Here is a 23,843-nt window from a genome sequence, read left to right on the forward strand (position 1 = left end):
GTGCTTTGGGGCTCCCAAGTAAGATTAATTCCCTGTTTTACTAGGTCTTCTTCATATGTTACCACCTCAGCGTAGTTTAGCCCATGCCAAAATGTTCTTTCAGTTTAAAATGGTTATGTTGCTACAATAATTTAATTGATTTGGTGGCATTGTGCCAAAGATAAAGTGCTGTCATTTGCAGAAGTAAACAAAGTAAAAAAATACTGCTCTCTTTGAACATTTTTCAATTAACTGTAGTAACTGTAGGGGTTTCTTGGTTGTTCTAGTGACAGGAAACCCATCCAGAAATAAGGCAAGAGTGGCTTTTCAGTGTCCTTTAACTGCAAAACTTGCCTCTTACTACGTAACTATTTGATAGCTTATCCAAGCCACCTAATCTTATGATGGTTTTAAAGATGCTTTGACTTGGATGGGTCAGCAAGAAAGAGAAGTTTCTGAGTGACAAAAGAACAGAGCTGTCAAAATAGGCGTAGAAAATATAAGTGTATTTACTGTTGACTTAATCATAATTTAAATAATTTATTTTAATTGCTTGATTTGAAATCGCTCCATCTTTTCATAGCTTCACAACCCATATGCGCATCTTTCAGTCATGGCCTGACCTTTTCTATTCCAGCTATTTAATTAACACAGTGTAATATTCTGTGTGAATTATTCTTGTTTGCAGGATATGGTACCATTTAAATTTGTTAATGTAAAGGAGCAGTGCATTGTTGATAAACTGTTGGAAACCAAATTAGCTTTATCTTGCAGCTAGCTGATTGCATTATTTCACTCATGGGTATAATACTTCTCTAAATATGCTAATTTCACTCTTTTCTCTGTGTGGTGACATTTTTACTGTTCTCATTACTGACATTTGTAATATTTGGGGTGGGGAAATCTTTTCTTGCTTTAACCTCATTATAATGTAGCTAAGGAGATTTGAATATTATCGGATGAAGTGCACAAAGATTCAGGCAAGTGGAAAGGTTATTTTGTCTCCTGGCCCAGAACTTTCGTGCCTATAGTGGGACTTGTATGGACTTAATGGTGCCTAGATGCGAAATTGTGATACAGAAGCCCATCCACTTACTAATTGCCCAACCACAGTAGTGTATCCATTGGTAGGTGCCTACATGTCAAACCTAAAAGTTCTCAAGGTGGTTGCGTCTCTGTACTCATTCCTATCTGCCTGTGTCTAGCCTAAAACCTTCTGGAATTCATTTAGGAGGAGTTGGTGGTCTGGAGCTCTGATAAACTAGTGATGATGGATAAAAATTAAATGGCTGAAGCAATTATTGCCGCCAAATGCTCATCCCAGCCCTGAGGCAGGCTTGGCTGATCTGCTTATGGGTTGGCACCTAGACTGTACTGATTTAAGCCTGGCTTATTAAAATAAACTGAAGGATTTGACAGGTCTGTTATAACCTGGAGGCATCTGGAGAGTCTAATTTAGCTTAAACACACCTATCATGTAATGGTTGAGCTGAGCAGTCCAGGAGAGTATCCCCGCCATGCTGCAACCCCCAGTTCTTAGCGCATTAGGAATTGCCATTTTCTCTCTCCCATCATCAGGTTTTTGACAGATTGGCTCTCCGCGTGACTTTCTTCCGAAAGATTTGAGGAACTTCAGCATCCCCTTGTTTCTTACGCCTCTCTCCCAATAACTCCTATCATCATGTGTACAATCTCATACTTTCTTGTGGCAAGTCATATCTTGCAATCTGACAAGTAACAATTGATTGCACTCCCTACAATGGGTAGAAGCATTTTAGCACAAAATGAGCAGGACCTGAAATTCATTCAAAGATTCAAAAGTGGCGTTTAGCCAATTCTGAATGTTCCTTCCAGCATCCAGAGAGACCTGTTTTCCAGGGTTTTCCCTCAACTTCTAGACATCAGCTGGAGTTGTGACAATGTCATTTCAGAGCTGCCATAAACAGCACTAGTGTAAGCAGGGATCTGTAACGGTTTTCTTGTTTACATACCCTGTATTGAATAACACTTTTGAAGGTGAGCCTGTGAGGTATGAGCAAATCTCGTTCTTCCCTCATCAAGTTTTGATATCCTTTTAGTTACTTAGGAACAGGTTGTTCAGGATCTTCTCTGGTTAGGACTTGGTTTGGGCACCTTCCAGTCTCTGCATTCTATACCTTTCAGCATCTTTTATCACCTTTTTTTTTTTTTTTTTTTATTGAGAGGTAGGTAAACTTCCAGCTCTAAGGTCATACAATTATTTCCTTGTACTTCAGGAGGAAAAACATTTTACACTGCTTCCTTTTTTCTAGTATCAACAAGAAACAAAAATACAGACACATCTTCAGCTTATGAAAGCTGAAGAGTTATATTCTTAAATTAAAATATCAATGTTATCCAGTGAGCATTCATTTATACCTTTTGATTGCAGAGTGTGTATATCTACATTGCAAAGTGGCAGTTGTAGTGGAGATGATTCTAGGTTTGTGGTGAGACAGAGACTATTGCAAGGTCCTTTAGGGAGATGTGGGGTATCTCCTTTTTCTTGTGGAGTATACCTTTGTGGTTGGCCAATGAAAGACATCTCACCAGATTCCCTGTAGGCTACGCTGTAGGTTCTTTACACTAGCTCTCAAAAGGAACATGCAAAAGTCACACCTGACTTGGGCTTTGAATACATCTGAATCATTTTATACTTGCATTTCTGCTTGTTCTACCATTTGCCACATGCTTAATGACGAACAGGTAGATGATGATTGCATCTTCTTTGAGGGGGAGAAGGAAGCTGCATGATGTCGTTCATCCAAACTAATTTTGATGACTACTTCCCTACCTCACTTAGACAGCCTTCAGGCTCAGTCTCTTAGGTATTTTAGGAATGTTATGTTGGAGTTCCAACCTCAGCAAACCACGGTCCCTATGTTCTTTTGATTTTATTGAGGGCCACCATGTGCAAGTAACTGCAAACAACATCAGTAGAGTATTTTGCATCCCAAGGTTGTGTTAGAGAAAACCAGTTTCAAAGACTTATGGTTTCATGTCTTCCTGAACACCTGAGAATGATGAAAATTAACTGGGTCAGGTGAGGATGTTAGGCTTGAGTTGGGAAGACAGGGTGGAAATCTCCACCTGTTCCCTTGAACTAGGACTGCCTCAGTGTAGATCTCATTGTCTCTGATGCCAGCCAGAAGAGCTAGTCATCTCGTCCTGTACCAGTCTGTCCACCGTGCCTCTGGTGAATGTGTTTCATTGCTGATCAGACTTTGTCATTGTTCTCTTATTGTCTTACATCGAAGCAGCAAGGAGTAACTTAATTATTGCTCTGATATAATTAATGATGTAGGCATCGGGGAGTTTGTTTCTATTGGTCTGGCTAGTCACACTTGGCTGTCATACAATAGGTATTCTGTGTGCTCTCCAAATGAGTCTGTCCTGGGTTGAGTGAGTGGTGGAGTTTTTTGGTGGCAGGGGAGGGGGCTATCGGGGCGGCCCCCTGTGAGAAGCTTCTCGAAGCTCCCCCAGCTCCACGTCAGCTCCACTTCTGTTTGGGAAATTGAGCCAATCGGCTGCGCCTCTGCGATAACGTATTTAAGAAGGGACGTGGTGACGGGCAGTGGGACTTGTGAGGAGGAGTCGCTGCAGCTGCATGAACACCAAGGTCAGTGGAGGAACGGAGTAAAAAAAGGAGGGGGGAGGTGTGCCGGAGCAGAGACCCCTCTGTATCCTGTGGGGAGACGGCAGGGCGGCCCCCCCCTGCCACCCATGAAGATCTACGGTGGAGCAGACATTGATTTATGGCCTGTTGCTCCTGCTCGCCTGATCAAGGTGCTGTGCCCGAAGAAGGCCAGGGTCTCATGGGAAAAGGTAGCCCCGCTGCTGTAATTCAGTGCTGGGAGGATTGCAGCATGCGGGGGAGTCCCACGCCAGAGCAGCTCGGGAAGGGCTGCAGCCGTGGGAGGGAATCCAGTCGGAGGAAGTTAGTGACCCATGACGGAGCAGTGTGGGGAACGCTGTGGCCCATGGGAGGAATTCAAGTCGGAGAAAGTTTGTGGAGGACTGTCTCCTGTGAGAGGGGGACCACGATGGAGCAGGAGGAACAAGTTTTGGACACTCCCCTCACCGAAGATGAAGGAAGTGGCAGCGCTGACTGCCCCCCCCATTCCCTGCCCCTGCGCCACTGGGGGAGGAGGTAGAGATATCGGGAGCAGAGCTGAGCCCGGGAAGAAGGGAGGGGTGGGGGGAAGGTGTTCTCAAGGTGTGGCAATGCTTCTCACTGTCCTACTGTTACGTGGTGTTAGTGTCTGTAATAAATGTATGTTCTTTTTTTTTCTTTCCCTAACGAGTCTGCCTTTTGCTCATGATCATAAAAGGGGGATTTTTCCCCATCCCAGTCCTATCTTGAACCTCAAGCCTGGCTCTCTGTCCCTTCTCATTGCCGGAGGGGAAGGGAGAGAGAGCTGCTGCATTGTGGTTGGCTGCCAATCAGGCCTAAACCACGACAGTCTTCTGAAGACCTGATTGTCTGGGTAGGTGTTTGGGATGAGATCCATATTGAAGACATATTGCTCACAAAATGTTGCTTGTCTGTTTGGGAATGTGACTTTTGATTATGTAATTCTGTATAGAAAGAAGAGGCTAAATTGATTATTTCTTTGTCTGTTTTTCTGAACAGAGGCATATAAGATTTAAGATTAAATTCTATGCTTTGTGATCACAGACACAATGAGATTCTTGAGAGTAGATACGGTAGCACAAGATTTTTATTTCTGTTAGAGTATTTCAACAAGAGCATTGGTAAAGCAGTTTGGATGACTTGGTATAAACGTGTTAATGTTCGCAGGGTTATCTTAAATTTATAAGTATCCTGTGCTTTTGAAGACTGGATATAAAAGACATTATTGCTTCTAATACTGCTATTGAATTAGTCAGTGACTGACATAGTAACATAAATGTTTAAAAGGAATCTGAAAAGATTGAAACACCTTTACTCAAAGGACTTTTCCAGATATACTAATAGGTTGACAAATACTGAGTTTTGGTAAATTTTGCATATCACAAGAACCTTCCAAAATTCAAAGCAGCAGCACTGTCATGGTTTCTTCTGAAATTAAAGGTCACCCTCAGTCTCCAGAAAAGCAGGTGCAGCTGATGAGAACAAGAGTTCATGCACATCTGAGTGGAGTTTTGGGCCCAGCGGGTCCTTGATCTTTTCTGATATTTAGCTCTTGGTGTTTACAGATAAAGAAGCTTTGCAGGCAGTTGTTATTTGGAAAAGAGAAGAGAAAGAAAGTCTCTGGTGGGAAGATGGTAAAGATATGTTGACACCACTAGCAGCAGCTTGTATTATAAAGTTGTGAAAGATAAGCTTCTATGTAACAAGGCTGTGCTTTTTCAGTAAAAATAGAGTTTCTTTTATGTTTAATATTTATGTTCAAAACAGAACAAACATTAATGAAATGTTAAGGTTGAAAACTAAATTAGAAGAGCTTGATAGTTCACATTTTGGTTGTATTAGGTCAAATGTATCCTTAGCTCTACATTATGTCAGAGCAAGATTGTACATTCTTTATATGAATGCCAGGATTCAAAACATGCACTGTTAACAGTTTTTCACAGACAAATTTCATGTTGCTTCATGAGAACATTTATAAAGAGAAATAGCAACTTGAAACAAAGGTTAAGCTCATTTCTTCTTGTTTCATCCATGCTGAAAGAAATGGAATGATGTAAATACATCGGTTAATAGCCATGCTATTTGTTTAATATTCCTATAATAATAGCAGTGCCCAGATTGTGCATGTGTTTTTATTGTGCACTTCAGAAACTGTTCTTAAGGTTCACATGGTGGGTCTGTCTGGTTGCTTTCAATTCAGTAATTCATGTAATTAAAAAAATATTTATTCTTTTAAAGTATAATTTCATTCTGACAGTTATACCTCTAATTGATTCAGTCATTAATCATCATTTGTATCCTATGTAGTATAATAGAGAACAAAGTCATGTATACTTCCATCATAACCCCTTTGTGGATCGAATTTAAAAAATTCATTTGACTATTTATTACAATGGCTTATGGGAAAACCCCCATATTTTTAGAGTACTATTGACTATTTACTACAATTGCTTATGGGAAAATGGTGTATTTTAGAAGATTTAGATTCTTTTGTTGTTGTCATTTTGAAGTTCTTGTCAGTCAAGTTTGCAGGATAGGATAACAGTAGTCATAAATTGTTAGTTTCTGACAGTGAAGTTTATACAGTGCATTCATCAATTTCTGAGTAGTGCATTCATATTTTCTACTAACAAGGAATAGAAAAATAGAAATAAACTTTACTTACAATGTGAACCAATTATTTTTTTCTTAGAAATATAGATGTTAGTTCCCTGATGTCCCAGTTCCCTTACCTTCAATCATAATGTTATATTAGTATTAAGTTTTATATTAAATTTTCTATCTATTAGGAAATGTTGTGAGAAATGTGTATCAGTACCAGGGGGGTATTGGGAAGAAATGACTTTGCTGCTAAATTTCCTCAGCAGCGGGTGGGTATAATTTACACCCCAGTAAGAAAGGTGGAATTGTAGCAGCCTAGCTTCAGGAAGAACAGTCTCTCCTTTGGAGAAACTCTTTTATAACCTGATGGAAGGTTTTGGTCAAAGACCATAGTTCTTTCTTTCAAAAGAAAATGAAATGCCATTTGTCTGACAGGTTTCGTTTTGCTTTCAGCAGTTTTGCCAATAAGTATACAAAGTTAGTTGGAAATATATTTAGTATGACTTCTGTCAGTTGTACATACCCTAATTGTCCTGAGTTTGTGGGAGTGGAAGGAGAAGGGGGTATTTCAAACGGCAGAAGATGCAGACAGGAGCTGTAAGAACAAGGAGGGAAAAGAAAGCATGTCTTCTACTAGAGGAGATCAGAGGAGCTGAGGTCATTCAACATTCAGTTAGCAGAAGACTGACACAACTGCTTTCTGAAAGTGCACTACAGTGTGGGAGGAGAAGAGCCAACAGGCAGGAGCTGGCCAGTGGTTCAGGAAGAGCTTCCTAGGAAGAGCCCTAGGGGATTTAGGGAGGAATTTCATAAATGTATGTTTGAGATGATATGCTGTCATTTAGAGCAGGGGCGGGAAGTCCCTCCTACTGTAGTCTGGGCTCAACCTCTTACTCTACCTCTAAGAAGGCTGGCAGCTATTTCCTTTTCTTTATCGGAAAGACAGTTTGAGGTTTGAGGGCATAGCCCACGCTCTTATCTTACTTCACATCTTGAGTCACTCAGACTTACTGTAAGAAAAACTGTGAGATGCTCAGTCCTGCCACAGGAAGACTGGAAAGTGGGTGCAAATACAAATTCCTCTTTTAGCCTCTTTTCTTTTGATGCCCTCCTTCTGTGGTAGCAGACACGGAGGGCAAGGAAGAGTGTGTTGACTTCAGGCTACCAGAGTAAGCTTCAGGTGACAGTCTTACCAGTGCAGACTGGTCTATCCTGAGAGGCTTCATGCAGCTGCTAACTATCCTTCCGTAACCAAAATACCTACGCAGATCGAGGTGAGATGCCCTCTGGCTATGCAGCATCTGCAGTATTGACATTCCTAGAGTCAAAAATAATAGTAACACCAATAACTGTTCAGGAAGTAATACCTAGATGTTCATGCAGTATATCCTGAAAACAACTCGCATATATTTAGATGCATTCTGTTTGCCCAGAGTAATCTGATTATAGTGCATAACATTGTAATCACATGCAGATTATTTAAAGTTGTTTTTTTAATTTACAGAGTTAATGTACTGTGAAATCATTAAGTCTGACCTCCAAACCAAGTCACTTCTCTCTGGTTTAGGGAGTTTCCCCATCCTCCCCCATACCTTCTCTTTTCCCACTCCTGGTTGTTGGATAGTTAAGATTGTGGAGGTTAGTTGATTTTTTGAGTGACCTGGCTGCCTGTCACAATACCTAGTAATGTATTCAAAATGCCAGATTTTTCTTTTAACTTTTTACAATTGTTTTAAAGAAATAAGAATAATGAAGCATTACAGATTTGCAAGAAAAACAAATTGATGATACTTATACCAAATACATTACCAGGATTTCCTTGTACTCCCTCTTAGAAAATAATTTTAATACCTCTCAATTAAATCTCATATTTAAGCAGCAGGGTGTTTTGGCAGAAGCCAACTGCCACGCACTAATGAACTCTTCTAATTTGCTAAATTATTTTAAATGAATGACAGTACATTTAGCTTTTTAATGACAGTACATTTAACTTCTGAACAACTTTGATCAAGTCCACTTTTCGTCAGACTGCCTGCTGTGCTAAACTCTTTATTCCCAATCCCCACTCAGTTATTCAGAAAAATTGTTAATCAGAAACATTAAATTATTTTCTCTCTTCAAAGCACAAAGTCTAGTGGAAAGTACTTAGCCAATGCATCACTTTTCTGTTACCTGCCCTCAGTTCTGAGTCTGGATGAGTCTTCATATTTGTTTTCTTAATTGGAAGGTCTTCTATTTTACCTCTCTAAAGAACACCAATGTTTTTCGCCAATTATATAAGCTGTCACAGTTACAAAACTTGAGCTACAATTTGGTTTGGTTTTCTTCCTGGTTGGATTTTATACACACCTTGTGTAAAGTCAAAACACAAGACAAATTATTCTTGCTTCCTTTTATACTGTGAAGCCACATCATTTGTTGAGCCTGATAGAAAGAACTAGTTTAAAGTATTCCTTTTCTCTGCTGGATCAGAGTACAACTGAGAAAATGAAGACTCCAACAGAGCTTTTCTTTTCAAAGGGAATATGCATTTCTATTCTCTCCTGCTACCTGATCTCCCCTAGGAATTTGATATCTAATGCCCAAGATATGCCACAGACATTTTGTTTCTTTGCAACACATTTTATTTATACACCTTCTACTTATACACATCTGTGTCCAAACTGTATTGCCTTATATATGCTGTACAACCTCCGGTTTTGCCTAGGAATCAATTATCATCAATTTCAGTTTAGGAAATACTGAGAACCACAAGCCCAGTTTATGAGGTCTTTGTGAAGCTATGATAACAATAACTAAGGAAGAGATTATTATTTTAAATTACAAATTTTTTTGCTAATCTCTCTTTCAAGTGATATCTTCAGATATCTCTCTTAGTTTTTACCACTCCTACAGCATATAATTCCATCAGAAATCTCTGTTGATCATGAACAGAGTTTTCCAAATTATAATATCTATTTGATATAGTATATGATATTTGCCTTTTATCATGTACCTTTTCTCTAACAGGCATTTAGATATGCATGATAAATATTACGGTGAAAGAATTGTCTTTAGCTGACTGCTGTTCTCACCAAGGAATACATAAAACTGAATCAAAGCACTTAAAGATTCTTCTCACAAAATCACCAAGAATCCCCACTTGTCTTTGCAAAAAACGGTAATGTTCATTTATTTAATGCTTTAAATTTTCTAAAATGTTTCAAACTTCACTGCTGATTATATCATAAGTATTGTATGATTATCAGGAAAAGATATGTACACATTTAACAATGATCTTAATACTATTTGAAGATAAGAATGATGAGCATCTTACCAAGACAGATTGTTCTCTGTCTTCTAAATTTTTTCTCTTTTGTTTCTAAATTTTATAGGGAAATAGGTTTACAACTGAATAAAGTATGGTGACATGATAAAAATCTCCAGTGAACATTCAGTAGAGGAGAGGCTATTTAGACTAGTTGTGGGGTTTTTTGTCTGGCATTGATACAGATTCTCCCAGTAGCCTGAGCTCTGAGCTTCCCACTGTATATTCACTGTGGTTAAAAGCACACCTTCCAAATACACAGTATGCATGTGTAAATCACATTAGAAAGTCACACAGAATCAACAGTTGGCTTCAGTGAGCTTTCCTGTCTCCCAGTAAAATTTCTGCTTTCATAGCACATCCCAACTGTTGACTGAAGTCAACCTGAAGCTTTTGCAATAAAACTCAGCTTTACAAAATCCTCCATTAAAGTGCCACCAATTTCTTGCATTTGTTTGGATTTACATCCTCTAAAGTAATTAAATGTACTGCCCTTAAAGCAAAAACAATTGAGTAGTCAAAAAGACAGCCATGTGGTGATAAACTTAGTCTAAGTGGGAATAATTTAATTTTTATGAGTTGGAAAATCTGAAAATATGTAAGGCCAGCCAGCTACCATGTCATGAAAGCCGCCTCTGTACAATACTAAAATTGTGCTGGTTAAAGACAGAAGTTTTATAACCCCTCTGGGAGTGTTCAGATCTGGACTGAGTCTTGCCTTAGTCTTTGAACAGCATCACTACAAAAAAACGTGCTGAGTCTTTAACCTCTTACCATGCCTACAGCAAGCTCCTGGTCACTGCACCAGCACGTGCCGTTGTGTCTGCAGGTGGTCTTTCTGCCTTCTCTGGACTTGTTCCCTCTAGGTATACTAACCTATTGCTCAGAAACCCCCAAAGCATCCTTCAGGGGGTAGGGAAGACCATATGGTAAGACATACGGTCCCTGTGAGGCCTCCTTATGTCCTGGTTGTGGAAGTTGCTGGAGTGCGAGACTGAAGGCCAAGTGTCATAGACATCTCTGTGTCACAGCAACACCATCCTGTCAAGTGTTGTTCTGCATATGAGAGGAAACGTGGAAAACAAACCAAAACCCAAACTCCCTCCTGTCATCTGCCTTAAGAAAGGGAAGCCATTTAAAAATTTTATGTTCTGTGAAGATAAAATATTGGAGGTCTTTAGTTTTAAAGCTTCAAGATGGAGTTTTCATGAGTGAAAGAAGAGAAGGATTTAGTTTCCCTGGAAGTCCATGGGAGAAGGGACCCCTCAACTGTAGAAAACCCCAGCCCTGATACCTCCCACTCAATTTGTGTGAAGACAACACCTTAATTTGTAAAACTAAGAAGTTTTGCTGGAATATAAACCCTGTCAAAATAAGGGAGACTCACAAGTCATCTTACAGGTATGGCATGCAGTGTGCACAGGGCTCTTCTTATTCCTGCCATTTACACTTCAACATTCATGTATTTATTTTAAACTGTTATGTTTGAAACAGTCCTGAAGAACCTTCCTCGGTGACCTTGATGCCGGTGAGTCTTCTTTTGTGTTTCCCCCAGCTGGCACTACAGGGCTGCCCTGTGTGGGACTGGCAGGTTCTCTACTACCTGTCCCACCACCCACACATGGGGAGGAGTGAGAGGCAAAATTAGTAGCCAGCAGTAAAGGGAATTTTCTTGTCCTGTATTTATTTAACCCATCGTGCATGCCAGACCATAATTTGAGCCCTAAATAGAGTGATTGAATTGGTTTGTTTGTTTTAAATGAGCTGCTAGGAATCATGGAACCATACATATCGATTCGGTATGTTAAATCTTAGGCATTATACGGATACAAATTCTGGATGAGTTAACTTCAATAGAGGTTAAAATAATAAATGGATTTTTTTATGATCTGAAGTTGTAGTCCACTGCTTCAGCTCTATTATGTTATGTTATGAGCTGTTTTGGGTTTGGTTTTTTTTTTTTTTGTTTTTTGGTTTTGTTTTTTTTTTTTGTTTTGTTTTTTTTTAAATCATGTTTTCCTTCTCAATATGTCCCTAAAGAAAAGTTGTTCTGAAAGTGCTGAGTTTATTCAAGGTTGCCAGCATTTTAGCTTGACAGTTTCAGTAGTGCATATCAATCTCTAAACAGTAAAGGAGTAAGTGGAAATCTTGGGTTAGTTTAGTTCTTGTATTGACACAATTTCCTTTTTCTAAAATTATATAGATGAAAAGAAATTTTAAAACACTTTAAAAATACCTGCTATTTTGGTTATAAAGTTGTTCCTTGGTTTAAATCAAATGCATAGGAACCTGATTTGCTATCTCGGACAATGTACTACACTTCTTGGAAAGAATCCCACGCAGAAGGACTGTTACTCATAAAATTTATGTTCTCTAAACCCAGGACATTATTTGTAAGGTTTTTTTACTGTTAGCCTAATTCTAACCAGTTTGACTACAGCTGTTTTATTGCCTAATCTACAAGTGAAAATTCTAAGCACATGCCCGTTTTTTTTTTTTTTTTTACATTTTGTGTGCTAATACACTGCTTTAAACTTTGATTTAGTGTAAGAATGTTCTTTCAGTTTTTTCAGTAAAATTTTACTTTAAAAAAGTCTACAAATGTAATAATCAACGATGAACAAAGGAGGTGTTAGTTCTTAATATTTGCTATGCTGTGGGAGATGGTAGGTGACACTTGATGTAAATCATCTCTCTACAGCTGTTTTTTTTCTTTACATAGGTGAAGATGTCAAACCGTTTACTCCTGGGAAAACCAAGGAAATTGTGATGTCTCTACAGCAACCTGCTGTCTTCTGTAACATGGCTGGTGACTGGCCAGCACTGCACTGGAATGTGAAATACCTTTCTGCGTTGTTGGATGGAAAGACAATCCAGTTTAGGCTAGGTCTGAAGGCAGTGGATTTAGGTGAGACTGAGGCAGACAGGCATTACATGTCACAACTCTCTTTTTTAGGTTCTGCAATTCTCTGCCTCTCCATTATCACTGTTCACTCTCTCATGTATTGCTTTTCACCACAGGCTTTGTTTTTAGGACATGGGATTTGGCCAACAGTGGACCTCTCCTTTCTCTTTCTTGTGTGCTTATTCTTAGTAGGAAGTCTGGTGGGTAACACTAACATGAATAGTCAAGCATCTCAGTTTTATTTCTTTGCTTTGTAGTGTGTGTGTTTGGTGCTGGTCTTACACACAATTCAGTCGTTCACGTGAGCTGAGCTTCCATATCCACAAACCTGAGTGTATTAGTAAATCAGCCAATTAACCAATCTATCTCGGGTTTTTTGTCTGTAAAATGGTTATAATTCCCACCTTCCACCAGAGGTTTTCCAAGACAGTGGTGGTTTTCAGTAATTTAAGGTCTTGTGATGAAAGATGCTATAGAACTATAAAGCATTGAAAAAATCACTTGACACCATAAATAATTTCACCTCTAATCCACCAGATTCACTCAGACATCTAGGAACCTGCCATGAGAGAAAGACAATTTTTGCACTTGATTTTAAATGCTACAAATTAATTTTTGTCTGTAGCCAATACTAGTCCATAGTCTATCCATGGGCAGACAGAGTTTCATACCAGGGAGGGAAGATACAGGAAACATGATCCAAGGTGGCAATCTGCTAGCCACTTCAGAGGTTATGCATTGCGTTATTAGTGCCATGTATAGCCTTTGCCCTCCCAACCACACAGGAAAATATTTTGCCATGTACTTTCTCCCTTTTGCCTAAAATATCTTGTCTCCCTTCAGTCCTTTTTTTTCCTAGGCCAGACAAACCCAGTTCTTAAAAAATGTTCAATGTAAGTCATGGTTTTTTTAGACCCCAGGATATTCTTTCTGTATTCTTCTAACCTCCTTCAGTTGGACTACCTCTTTCTTGGGATGTAGGGTCTGCACAAAGACTCCAGATGGGAGTTTGCTAGTTCTTATGGAAGTGGTGGGATTACATCACATTATCTTACTTAACAGCACTGTGAAATTTGCTTCCTTCACAGCATCGTGACCATATTATTTAATCTTCAATTTCTGCAAGAGAAGTGATGAAACAGAAAGAAGTGTTAGAGGGAAAATGCTTGGCATTTTAGGATTTCAAAACATTTTGCCGGCATGGATTAATGATTCCCATGCCATTCTTGGGAAAACAGATGTTATTTTCTGTTATATTTCTATAGATGGGATAACTGAGGTATAGAATTAATATGTTGGTACACATCCTCACAGCAATATCTCTATCATTCAGTGAGGTATCAGCCAGTTCTTGCACTACATATAAAAGGCATCCCATTGCCAGTAAGGAAGATGTTGCATATATATAAGACATTTTTCTTGATACCTTGTTAATATATTTTCGTTGTAATATGCAAGGCTTACCAGGTAAAAGGATGGGTTTGGTCCTAGTCTCCATTAACTTGCAGGCACTTTTTGAGAGCCAAATGGGTATGACATCTGGGAGAGCTTCTGGTGGGACTGATGGAGTGTTATGTAGCTAAGTGATGGATTGATGCTACCAACTAAGTAGATAAGAGTCATCACTTAACAATAACTTGTAGTCACTAGGGATATAGAGTGGATTTAAATTGGAATTTGTATCTTGAAGTTGCCGCTATCTGTATTTTGCTTTTTCCTAAAGGCATCAGTCCCTAGGCAGCAATCAGTTTGTCTCCAGGAACCTCCATTATATGCTAATGTGAGCTAAAAATGTCTTCAAGAAGATGGGTAGAGCCTTCAGGGGTTATATTGTAACTGAATGAGACCTATGATGCTATAAAAAATTTGCATTGTAAGGATATATTAGTGAAGCCATTAGCCAAGCCATCTCAGAGTCTGAAATAATGTAATACATTTCATGTGCCACTGTCATTGGAAGATGGTTGATCTCACTCTTGCATGCTTAACATTGTTTTTGAATGAGGGCCTCTCTTATCGTTGTTCACGCTAACTTTCCCAGATGAAACAGAGGCAGTGATGCGGTTAGAGAAAGCAACAGGAGAATACAACTAAAATTGTATTGATCTTTCTGAATATTCCTCCCATGTTTACACTAGATTAATTTTCTTGAGAGTGGACAGGACAACTCCTGCCACTGAGTTGGAAACATGTACAAGAAAGAAACGGTTCTCCTGCCTGTAGGTATATTTTGATGCCACTCTGAAGTGGCTCCTTCAGAGTTTTAAGCCACAAGGTTCATCTGGAAGATCTGAAATGGTTTGAGACCTCTTACCATGACAACTTCTCATCTTTCTTCAGTGCCACATCTGCAGCCTGGGTGGGGATTCCCAAACTGAATTCCTTAATGTAAAAAAGTGAGAACTGCAAATGGAGCAATTTGGTAGGAGTTGCTTGGATTTCGTATTTGCTTTTCTTGCTAGTTTGGAACTTTCTGAGGCACGTTTGAAACTTGGAAAACATGGGAGCTAGCGGTATTATTTGTGTGAATTATCTGTACCTACCTAAGTTTGTACGCTTAGTAGTATTATATCAGATTACAGAAGTTAAACAGTATATGTCTGTAAGAGGGGAAAAATACAATCAGAGGATTAAACAGTGACAGAGATAAGATACCTCCAGAGAGAGTACCAGCATTCATTGCAAGAACAATGAAGGTGCTATTTATCAGGAAACCTCTACCCATCTAGTTCCAGCCACACTAAAAGACTTTTTTTCTGAAGTGGGATAAAGGGTGGGCAACAGCTATGGAAGCTGAGTTTCTGGCAGAGAGAATGCAGTATTATAGCCCATATATCTGATGGCTACCTGGAGCATAGCAGCAATTACAAAGCAAGAAGAAAGCATATACAAAACTGACTTCTATATGAAGACGTTTCTTATTTTGACCATTTTCTCTGGTTGTGTAGTAAAATGAATAAACAGTGAGTTTGCTGTGAAGAAGCTGTAGAGAGCAAGAGGTTTTCATGCTGATCAGTTATGAGTCACAAGATCTCTGGAGAAAATTACTCTTAGAGATGCTGGTTAGTGCTCATGCTGTCAGATACACAGTTGGATATAAAAGGGCTGCAACTTGGACATCTGCCCAAGAGGTTTTACCACTAAGGACAGTAAAAGAATTCAAGCCTCAGGTTTGATACAGAAAGGCACTGCAAAGGTGGCTATAGACTCAGTAGCTGAATAAGAGGTTGGAAATACAGTACAAATACTGTAACACTGAATAAACATCGGATAAAGCTGAGGTTTGAGGTAGCTATTGGAGTTCGATGTGGATGGCCAGTTTTTTGGTTTGTGAGTGTGCCTGTGCTTTGTTATAGCATTAAATGGCTATTCCTTGCTTGGATTATTTGTTTAAATAATTTTAATTCCCCAGCAGCTGTGAACAGACATTTGATTTTCTTTTAAGTTTAAAGAAATAAAGGAGACATTTCATTTGCATTCTTTCTGGAGCTTTATGGTATTTTTGAAGGCTATTATCCTTTTTTCTACATTTCCCTTAGTATGCATTGCAAACACTGTCTTTCTGAGTAGAACAGAATTTGGCATCAGTCAGGACCAGACCTTAACTAAGGAGGGGAGTTGCTTTCTCCAAAAATCACTTCTTCCCTCTCTCCCTCCCTCTGGCATTAGGTGGAAAGAGGAAGACTGTCATGCCTTCTAGATACCATGTCATCAGGCAGCACTGGTAGTTTACTTTAGACTTATGTGACTTAATCTACAATTTATCAATTACAAAACACCTTCAGCTTTTAGTCATTAAGTATTAGCAAACTGGTTAATAGTGTTCTTGCTTTCAGCTGCCCACCGCTAACATTTTCACCCTACTTGCAGTCTAGAAATCCATTTAAGCAGTCTGTCTAGATTGCCCAAATACATTTTTTATTACTATTTATTTTTCCATAAGCACCCATACCTTGGTACTGAACAAGTTATAAATTAAACTAAGAACCCTGTGCTGAGGAGATTGTATCCTAGAAGATAATCTTGCCTTTCACAGTTGGATTTTTTTACATGAAGCTCAGAGTGAAATACACTGTGAGGTAGAAAGAGCTTATTTCTTGCCTTTAAAACACTTGCTCCTGAGTTATCTTGGAAAATGGGCAGTGTCCTAAGCAGACTTTGTTCTCATCAAAATAATACAGATACTGGAGCCACCTTCAGTAGTGCTTGTATCTTTTGTCTAATTTTTCCATCAGACCATCTTTTTGTAAAATGATGTGCATTGCATTAATGACTGGGTATTGGGAGAGGGCATTGGACTGCAGCACAGACAGGAAATCAGATAAAGGGGTTTTTGGTTATTGCAGGTGATTTATATGTCTTGTATGCAGTTCTTTGGTAGGGAGCCCTTCTACTGCACAGACCCAGGTTATGGATTGCTGAATAATGGGGCTTATCTGATATTTTTAGTTAATGAGTTTGATAGTGAGGGGAAGGAAAACCACTACCTAGGCTATTACGATGGAAAATGGCAAAATGATCGTGATAAAGGTTTGTAAAAGCTGTTCTCCCGCCCAAAGTAAGTAAGAACAAATGCATGAGACTCTATGGGAATTGCTGTGATAACAAAATGAGAGCGGTAAAGAACGAAGAGGTGCTGCTGCACAACAGTGAAAAGATCCCATTTCTGAGCAGCTCTGTGAAGTTACACAATGTTAAATTGCAGCTCTGTCACTGTCATTCATGCAGGCTGCAGTAATTTTTTTCCAGTAGTAGTTACAGTAATAATTTTTTTTTTTAACATTGGGTAAGTCTCTTTGAAGCTGGCACAATTAGAGGCTGTGGGAAAATGAAGTTCTTTGATTAACCACAATTAAAGTATGCTGTGATGTGGGTTATCTTGTAGGCTTTCCAACTGACCTGACCTTGAGCTGAAAGGCTGTATCAGTCAGCCTGACCAAAGTATGATGGGAGCAAAACACTGCTGGTAAATACTTTTTATGTCTGCCAAGGAGCACCGCAATATGCTTTTGTCAGTCCCAAATGAAAAAAAAAGGACATACAGTGTTTTAGATGGATCATTTGCACACGTGGTTCCATAACTTGCTTCCTACGCATTACTGTGCTGATTTGGTTATTGCTTTAGGAAAGGGGAAAGATGAACGTGTCCATCTACATAAATACACAAAGACAAAGGGTACACAAATACTTGTGTGCACATTTGCAGCTCACACTTAAGAGGAGAGATGAAGTAAAGAACAGGCCCTCAGCTGTTTATGGAGTTTGGGTGTATTATTGAGTTACTGTGCTGAAGGGTACCTTGCGCATGAAGAACAGGAACTGTTGGTGTGCTTTTACCTCACAGCAAGTTCAAGGTAACAGCCATTCACTCAAACCTTAATGAAAAAGCAATAGTCTCAGGCTTTAATTAAAAGTTAGGTGATAAGAACCATTTTATTGACCAGAGTCAAGCCACCTAGTCCCACTTCATATCATGTATTATTTTTACTGGTTCTGTGCTCAATGCTCACGTAATATTTGGCTTTTCTTTTGTTGTTCTAGTTCCCCAGTTTGAAACCAGGTGTAGCTACGTGAAGGCTACACTTGAAGAGTTTTTGGCTTGGAGTTGTGGGCAGCCATCTTGTGTCTCTGGACCATTCAGTTGTTACGAGTATTCCAAATACTGGGCTTACGCTGACTACAAATACATTGCCAGGATATTTGAAGACAAACCAGAAGTTTTCCAGGTGAAACATTAATATTATCTCTTCCTAGTTTAATCATTGCAAATTACATAGTGTAGCTTCTGAAACCTCTACTGGTATCACCTCTCTGCTTCTTTTTTTTAAATGTATTTTACAATTTAAAAATAAAAGCTATTGGCTCTCAGGTTAACAGAGAACTAGTACCAAGTGGCAGCCATCTAAAATTCTGTGTCTCCTTTATATGCTTAAAAACAGTACCACAAGTGACAAAAACAACTACCAGATTGGCAGCATTCCCCTTGCCATTTAGCCCAGCATCATTTTGTGACTGGACAGGCTTGGGGAGCACTGAGTCACATGTGTGACCTCTGCAGCTGCACACCTTCCCTGCACGTCTGCTGGAGGTATGGAAGGGGAATGGAAAGAGAGTATGGCAATGACAGGCAGCCAGCAGGCCTGGCATATTGCAAATTTGACACCCTGATCCACCTTGTACCCAAATTAAAGGCTCCACTCAAGAGGGAAGATTTGATGGCATGGATTCACTTGTAGCAACAAGGCTGTATCATGGTTTCGCTCCGTGTTTTGTCCTGTGGCTCATTTTCTCAAGTAGCACAGTTCCCTTAATAGATTAACTGCGAGGAGGAGAGATTCTGAGTATGCAGAATTATTATACCTTAATTGTCTGTGGACGCAGTAAAATACATGAAGTAACCTGTCCATGGAAGTACATGGTAATTTCCAAATGCAGGTATTAGGACACCTACCTGGGGTATTTCCTTTTTATTTCATTGTATTGGTTCATCTACATTCCTGCTACTTCTTGCAAATTGTAAGAGGGAAAAATTAAAGATAGCTATACAAAACATATATTTTCAAAAGATATAAAGAAAGAATAGTAAATTAACTCTTATTCATTGCTATACTTTCAGATGCGAAGAAGGAATCATAATTCCCTGCAAACACTGTATCACTGGGATGACATACACTACAAACTGATCAGCCCCCTCAAATTAATTATTTCCTCAGAAACCATTTCCTGTGTTCCTTATATGTATTTTAGTCTTGTATACCAGTAAAAGTAGTATTTTTCAGTGCTCAGGTTTTTTTCAGACTGTCTCCCTTCCCCCTGTTCTGTGGGTCAAAGGTAATCTTTGGTTGGGCACAGAGACCATCTTACCTTTCTTTCTCCCCTCTCTTCCTAAGCACACTGAAACACAACCAGGATCACATAAGCTTGGGCTGCACGACTCTGATACAGGGTCATGTTGTTTGAACTGAGTTGGGAGCTCCAGGGATGTTTCAGGCTTCCCCAGATCTTTGAGTGCCTTCCTCTATCTGTGGTCCTGCCTTGGTCTTCTCTCTTTATGCCTCAACAGACAGCATTTTCCTGTGTTTTATGGCACGAGATCATAGCAGCTCAGGAAGACCTGAATAGCCTGCTGCTTTATTCGGTCAATAAAAACACACTTGAAGGAAACAACTATTTTCCTACCACCTTCTTCCCCTTGCCCCCACTCAAGAACAAAATTGAGGCTTCAGGAATTGCATTTCTGTGCAGGTGTCTCGTCACAACCTCATCACCTGACCTGTAACAAGCAACAGATTGTACTGCAATTTTAGAGTAGACACATGTAATGGTTATGCCATGGATTTTTTTTAAAGCAGAATCTGGGAAGGAAAAAATCGATAGTGTTATGCAAGCAAATATGGTGTATGTCATCTGCCAGTTTCACAGGCATGGGAGTGAAATGCATCCGTCAGTTCCAGACTCATATGGCTTTTGAAACACTGCTACACAATTTATACCAGCCAAAAGAGTTCTTTGTAGAAATTCTCTTCCATTCTTGTGTGAATTTGACGATAACCCCTTTTTTCCTTTTTAGATTTTATTTAGATTTACGTAAGGTGATTTGAAGGGGAAAAGAAGGCCAACTGCACTGTTATTTATAGTGATTAATAGGGCCATTTAGAAGTTGTTTGAAATTTAGATTGCACTGTTTATCATTTACAGTTGTGTGGGCTAAGGTAATGATTCCATTATTCTAATCTATGAGCACTATCTAGCATCTTACATTTTTTGTTCAGTTGATATTTCATTACAGAATTTGAGATATAAATCAGGAGCAAGATACATGCGTGAAGTTTAAATAGAAATGAGACCTTTTAAAGTGGCATACGGGTACAGATTAACTTCATTATGAGCAGCAAATGAAATAAATATAATTCACAAGTAATGTGCCATCTGTTATGGTTGGAACACCTTTTAGTGCATTTCTTCTTACTGTGGCTTTTTATTGTAGAAAAGGAACACACTGTGACAAGATTTCACTAATCCTACCAGTTCCTTTTCAGTTCATTGGTTAAAAACTATTTTACCCATAATCGCTTCAACTATTTACTACAGCTGCAGCATTTTCAAAAAGTTCTTTTAAATCTAATATTGATTATGTGTGCTTTCTTTCCACTTAAATTGTAACAAAATACAAAAACTATTTAGGTGTGAGATTAAAGTGTAGAGATGGTGTTACACTTAACTTTATCACTGAAATAGTTGTATTGGATTTCAAATTTTATGGCTGCTGAAATCTATAGGAGCAACTTTTTCTTTTTGATTTTTTTGCTGCCTTTGACAAATGTTTATATTACACTTCTGCATTTTTTTTCAAATGATATCTTTAAAATCAATAACTCTGAAATTCAAAATCTTTAGCAAAACCTAATTTTTGGGAAGGCTATCGCTCATTTTGAGGGTTTCCTGATACAGAGTCATAGTGAAGTCATCCTTATAATAATGTCTAGTTGTAGTTTTCCTCATCCATAGATCTTAAGAAAGGATAGACATCCACCTGTCTGCAAGCAGCTAGCTTACATACTTAAATTAGGAGGCTAGACTCCTATTTTCTCTTTATAGACAGCAGAAAGGTAGAGGCTTTTCCAAGGCATGATTGAGAGTGCTTTGACAAGAACAGGAGCCAAACTTAAACTAGGTTCCTGAAGTCAGGTGATGTGAATGACCCCAAAGTGCTTTACTGAAATGGAACAAATACCATTATCTTCCTTTTCAAGATGGGAAAAATAAAGCTCAGAGATTAAGTGATTTGCCTGAGACCATAAGGAAGCCAGGAATTGAATCTGTTTCCTAAGGCTCAGTCTGGGGCTCCGGCCAAAAGGCACCAGTATCTCTGGCCAGTGTGCTTCAAGTGCTTTCCAATAAACAAACGATCAGGCCCTGCAGGTGGCAGGGTGAGCTACAGAAACATGGGAAAGGTTTTATGCAAGCTGTACAGAGCCATTCTGCAAAACCCTTAACTATCTGAAACATACCTCACTGTCCCTTGTTCCAGCTGTCATCCCCAAGGGATTGCTTGTGGGAGGATCAATGGGCTGGAAAGCTCCAGGATCTTGTTCATAACCCATGCATACCTGTTCTGCCCTTTTCTCACCATGTAATCAAGTTGTTTTAAGTTCACTCCCTTCCTTTTTTTAAATGCCATATATCAGAATTTTTCTAAAAGCAATCCTGAGTTTGCTGGATGGTTGAGAGTGGAAAAAGTAAAAAAAGAGTGTTTGAGAAGCAGGAAAGGAAGACACATGTGGCCCGAGCAGTTGGGCAGTCCTTCTGTAGAGCAAACGGGTAACTTGAGTGATGTGAAAGACTGGGATGAGAACTGGAGACAGAGATCTGGGAGGCTGTGTAGTCAGACAGGAAGAGAAGAAAGCAGAAGAAATGCTACTAGAGAGAAGAATGTTGGAGGAAGGGGCGTAGGCCATACATGTAGGAATCCTACCAAGGACCAACAGGTGCAGTGGGTAAAGAGCGACTGAGCAGTGGAGGGAGAAGACAAGAGACTCAGGGAACTGAGAGTAGGATGTGAATCAGTTCAACAGCTTACATAAATAACCTTTTCATTGCTGTAGGATATAAGGTGGTCTGACTTTGGTTTTCCTGGAAGAAGTGGAAAAGAGAGCACGCTATGGATTGGATCTGAAGGAGCAAACACTCCCTGCCATTTGGACTCCTATGGCTGCAACTTAGTGTTGCAAGTACAAGGAAGGTAACAAGTGCATATATATACAACAAATACAGAAAAAAGTTATACTGTGCTATAAAGTTAGTTTTGGACTTTTGAGTATTAATTCTAGGTCCTGATTATTTCAGTTTTCTGAGCTCTCACTGACTGAAGAGCATCAGAACTGTTCTATAGGAAACAGCAGAACTTCAGTGGGGTTGGAGTTTGGCTGAGACATGGAGGTAACACAATTTTATTTTCTTCTGTTTGAGGAAGATCTTTCCTGATCTGTGTGTTATGTGATCCAATAATAAGCATTTTAGTTTTCCTAGTAGTTATGAATTCAGGAATTTGGAATTAGGAAATAAAGAGTTAAAAATAAAAAGCACAGAAATAAAATAGAGACAAACTACTTCAGACTTCTACAATATTCTCTGCACAAGAGCTTCTAATAGCCTGCTAGAATTAATCTAAAAGGGGAACATCAGGATGGGAGCAGCCAGCTGTGAGCAAAGTTGAAAGGGACATTTGAGGCTCCAAACTAATTTTGGAACATGTGGCTTTGTTGCTGTATCTTTCTGCCTGCTTGCATGCTGTCTTTTTTTTTTTTTTTTTTTTTCCTTCTTTTCTTCATATTGACTTCAGGGTTTTTTGTTATCTGTTATTGCTGGAGTAACACTAGAGTAACAAAATAAGTTGCATGATTTTTTTTTAGGTTTGATAGTATAGAGTAGAAGGAGTATTTTGCCAGTGGGATTTTAATGTGATTAATTACTCTGACATTTTATAGAACAGTACAGTCATGGTGGTCCTGTGATTAAGGTGCAGGATTGGAAGTCAGGCATGCTGGCTTCTATGCTGGGCAGTGCCACAGGTTGCCTGGCTTCAAGGCCTGAGGCAAATAAATTTGTCATCATCTTATCTGTAAGAAAGGTAACTCTGTTTAGTTCTCAGTGGGGTTTTCATTCATGTTTATAAACAGCCTTGAGGTCCTTGGGTGAACGTGCAGCAGAGACACTCTGGAAACCTCCCTCAGCACCACGCTTTGCTGCAGCCAGCCCTGTAGGCTTCAGATCACATCAGTAAGCATTAGGCACTGAAGTCCAGACACTTGAGTGTATTTAGGAGCCAGACATCTAATTGAAAACCATGAGACTAACATGCCTAAATATCTTCTAAGGATCCATCTAAATACTGGGTGTACTAAATAAGTACAGTAATCTAGCAGACCTGATACCTGCCCTGCCTCTTTGATCTCTACCTTCAGGTGTTGAACTTGAGCCAGAATTCCAGCATCATGTAACAATTTTACCTGCCTTCCCAAGACACATCCTCCCCCTCTGGTAGAACAAAATCCTTGTTCCTCTCAGAGAAAGAAGCAGCCTAAAGTCTTTGTATGGCCGGAAAAGACAAAGTTGTTTTCTTCTTCAGAGCAAAGCCTATAAATAGATTGCAAACTTCCAGAAGCTTGTGAATTCTGTGCTTCTTCAGAGCAGAAAGATTCCCTTTTGAGACTCACAAACAAGACAGGCTTTGTAACAGAATATAAGCTTATGCTAAACTTAAATAGATTTGCCTTTGCAGGAAAGCCAGAGACGACTCCTTAGCCCTTTGTTGCTGTCTTGAATTTCCTCCTTGCATCCCTCAGGCTTCTAAATTTTTTACTTTGTGATACTGCTTTGTCATGAGCCTGCAGGATTAA

General features: G+C 39.2%; 1 protein-coding gene across 6 annotated transcripts in view; it reads left to right on the forward strand.

Annotated features, from left to right (window-relative positions):
• HSPBAP1 (HSPB1 associated protein 1) overlaps nucleotides 1-23,843 on the forward strand; it is a 38,449-nt gene that overhangs the window by 1,214 nt on the left and 13,392 nt on the right. For 4 of the 6 annotated variants that reach the window (XM_042784447.1, XM_033003457.2, XM_042784449.1 and 1 more), the window contains exons 2-4: nucleotides 12,262-12,447; nucleotides 17,986-18,170; nucleotides 22,050-22,186. In XM_042784447.1, coding sequence (XP_042640381.1) covers nucleotides 12,262-12,447; nucleotides 17,986-18,170; nucleotides 22,050-22,186 — 508 coding nt within the window. Of the gene's footprint in view, nucleotides 1-9,241; nucleotides 9,393-12,261; nucleotides 12,448-17,985; nucleotides 18,171-22,049; nucleotides 22,187-23,843 lie in introns of all 6 variants that reach the window. The other 2 variants (XM_042784450.1, XM_042784451.1) reach the window with 2 other exon arrangements.

This window comes from Tyto alba, unplaced genomic scaffold (assembly GCF_018691265.1).
Source record: "Tyto alba isolate M040663 unplaced genomic scaffold, T.alba_DEE_v4.0 Super-Scaffold_7, whole genome shotgun sequence".
NCBI lineage: Eukaryota > Metazoa > Chordata > Aves > Strigiformes > Tytonidae > Tyto > Tyto alba.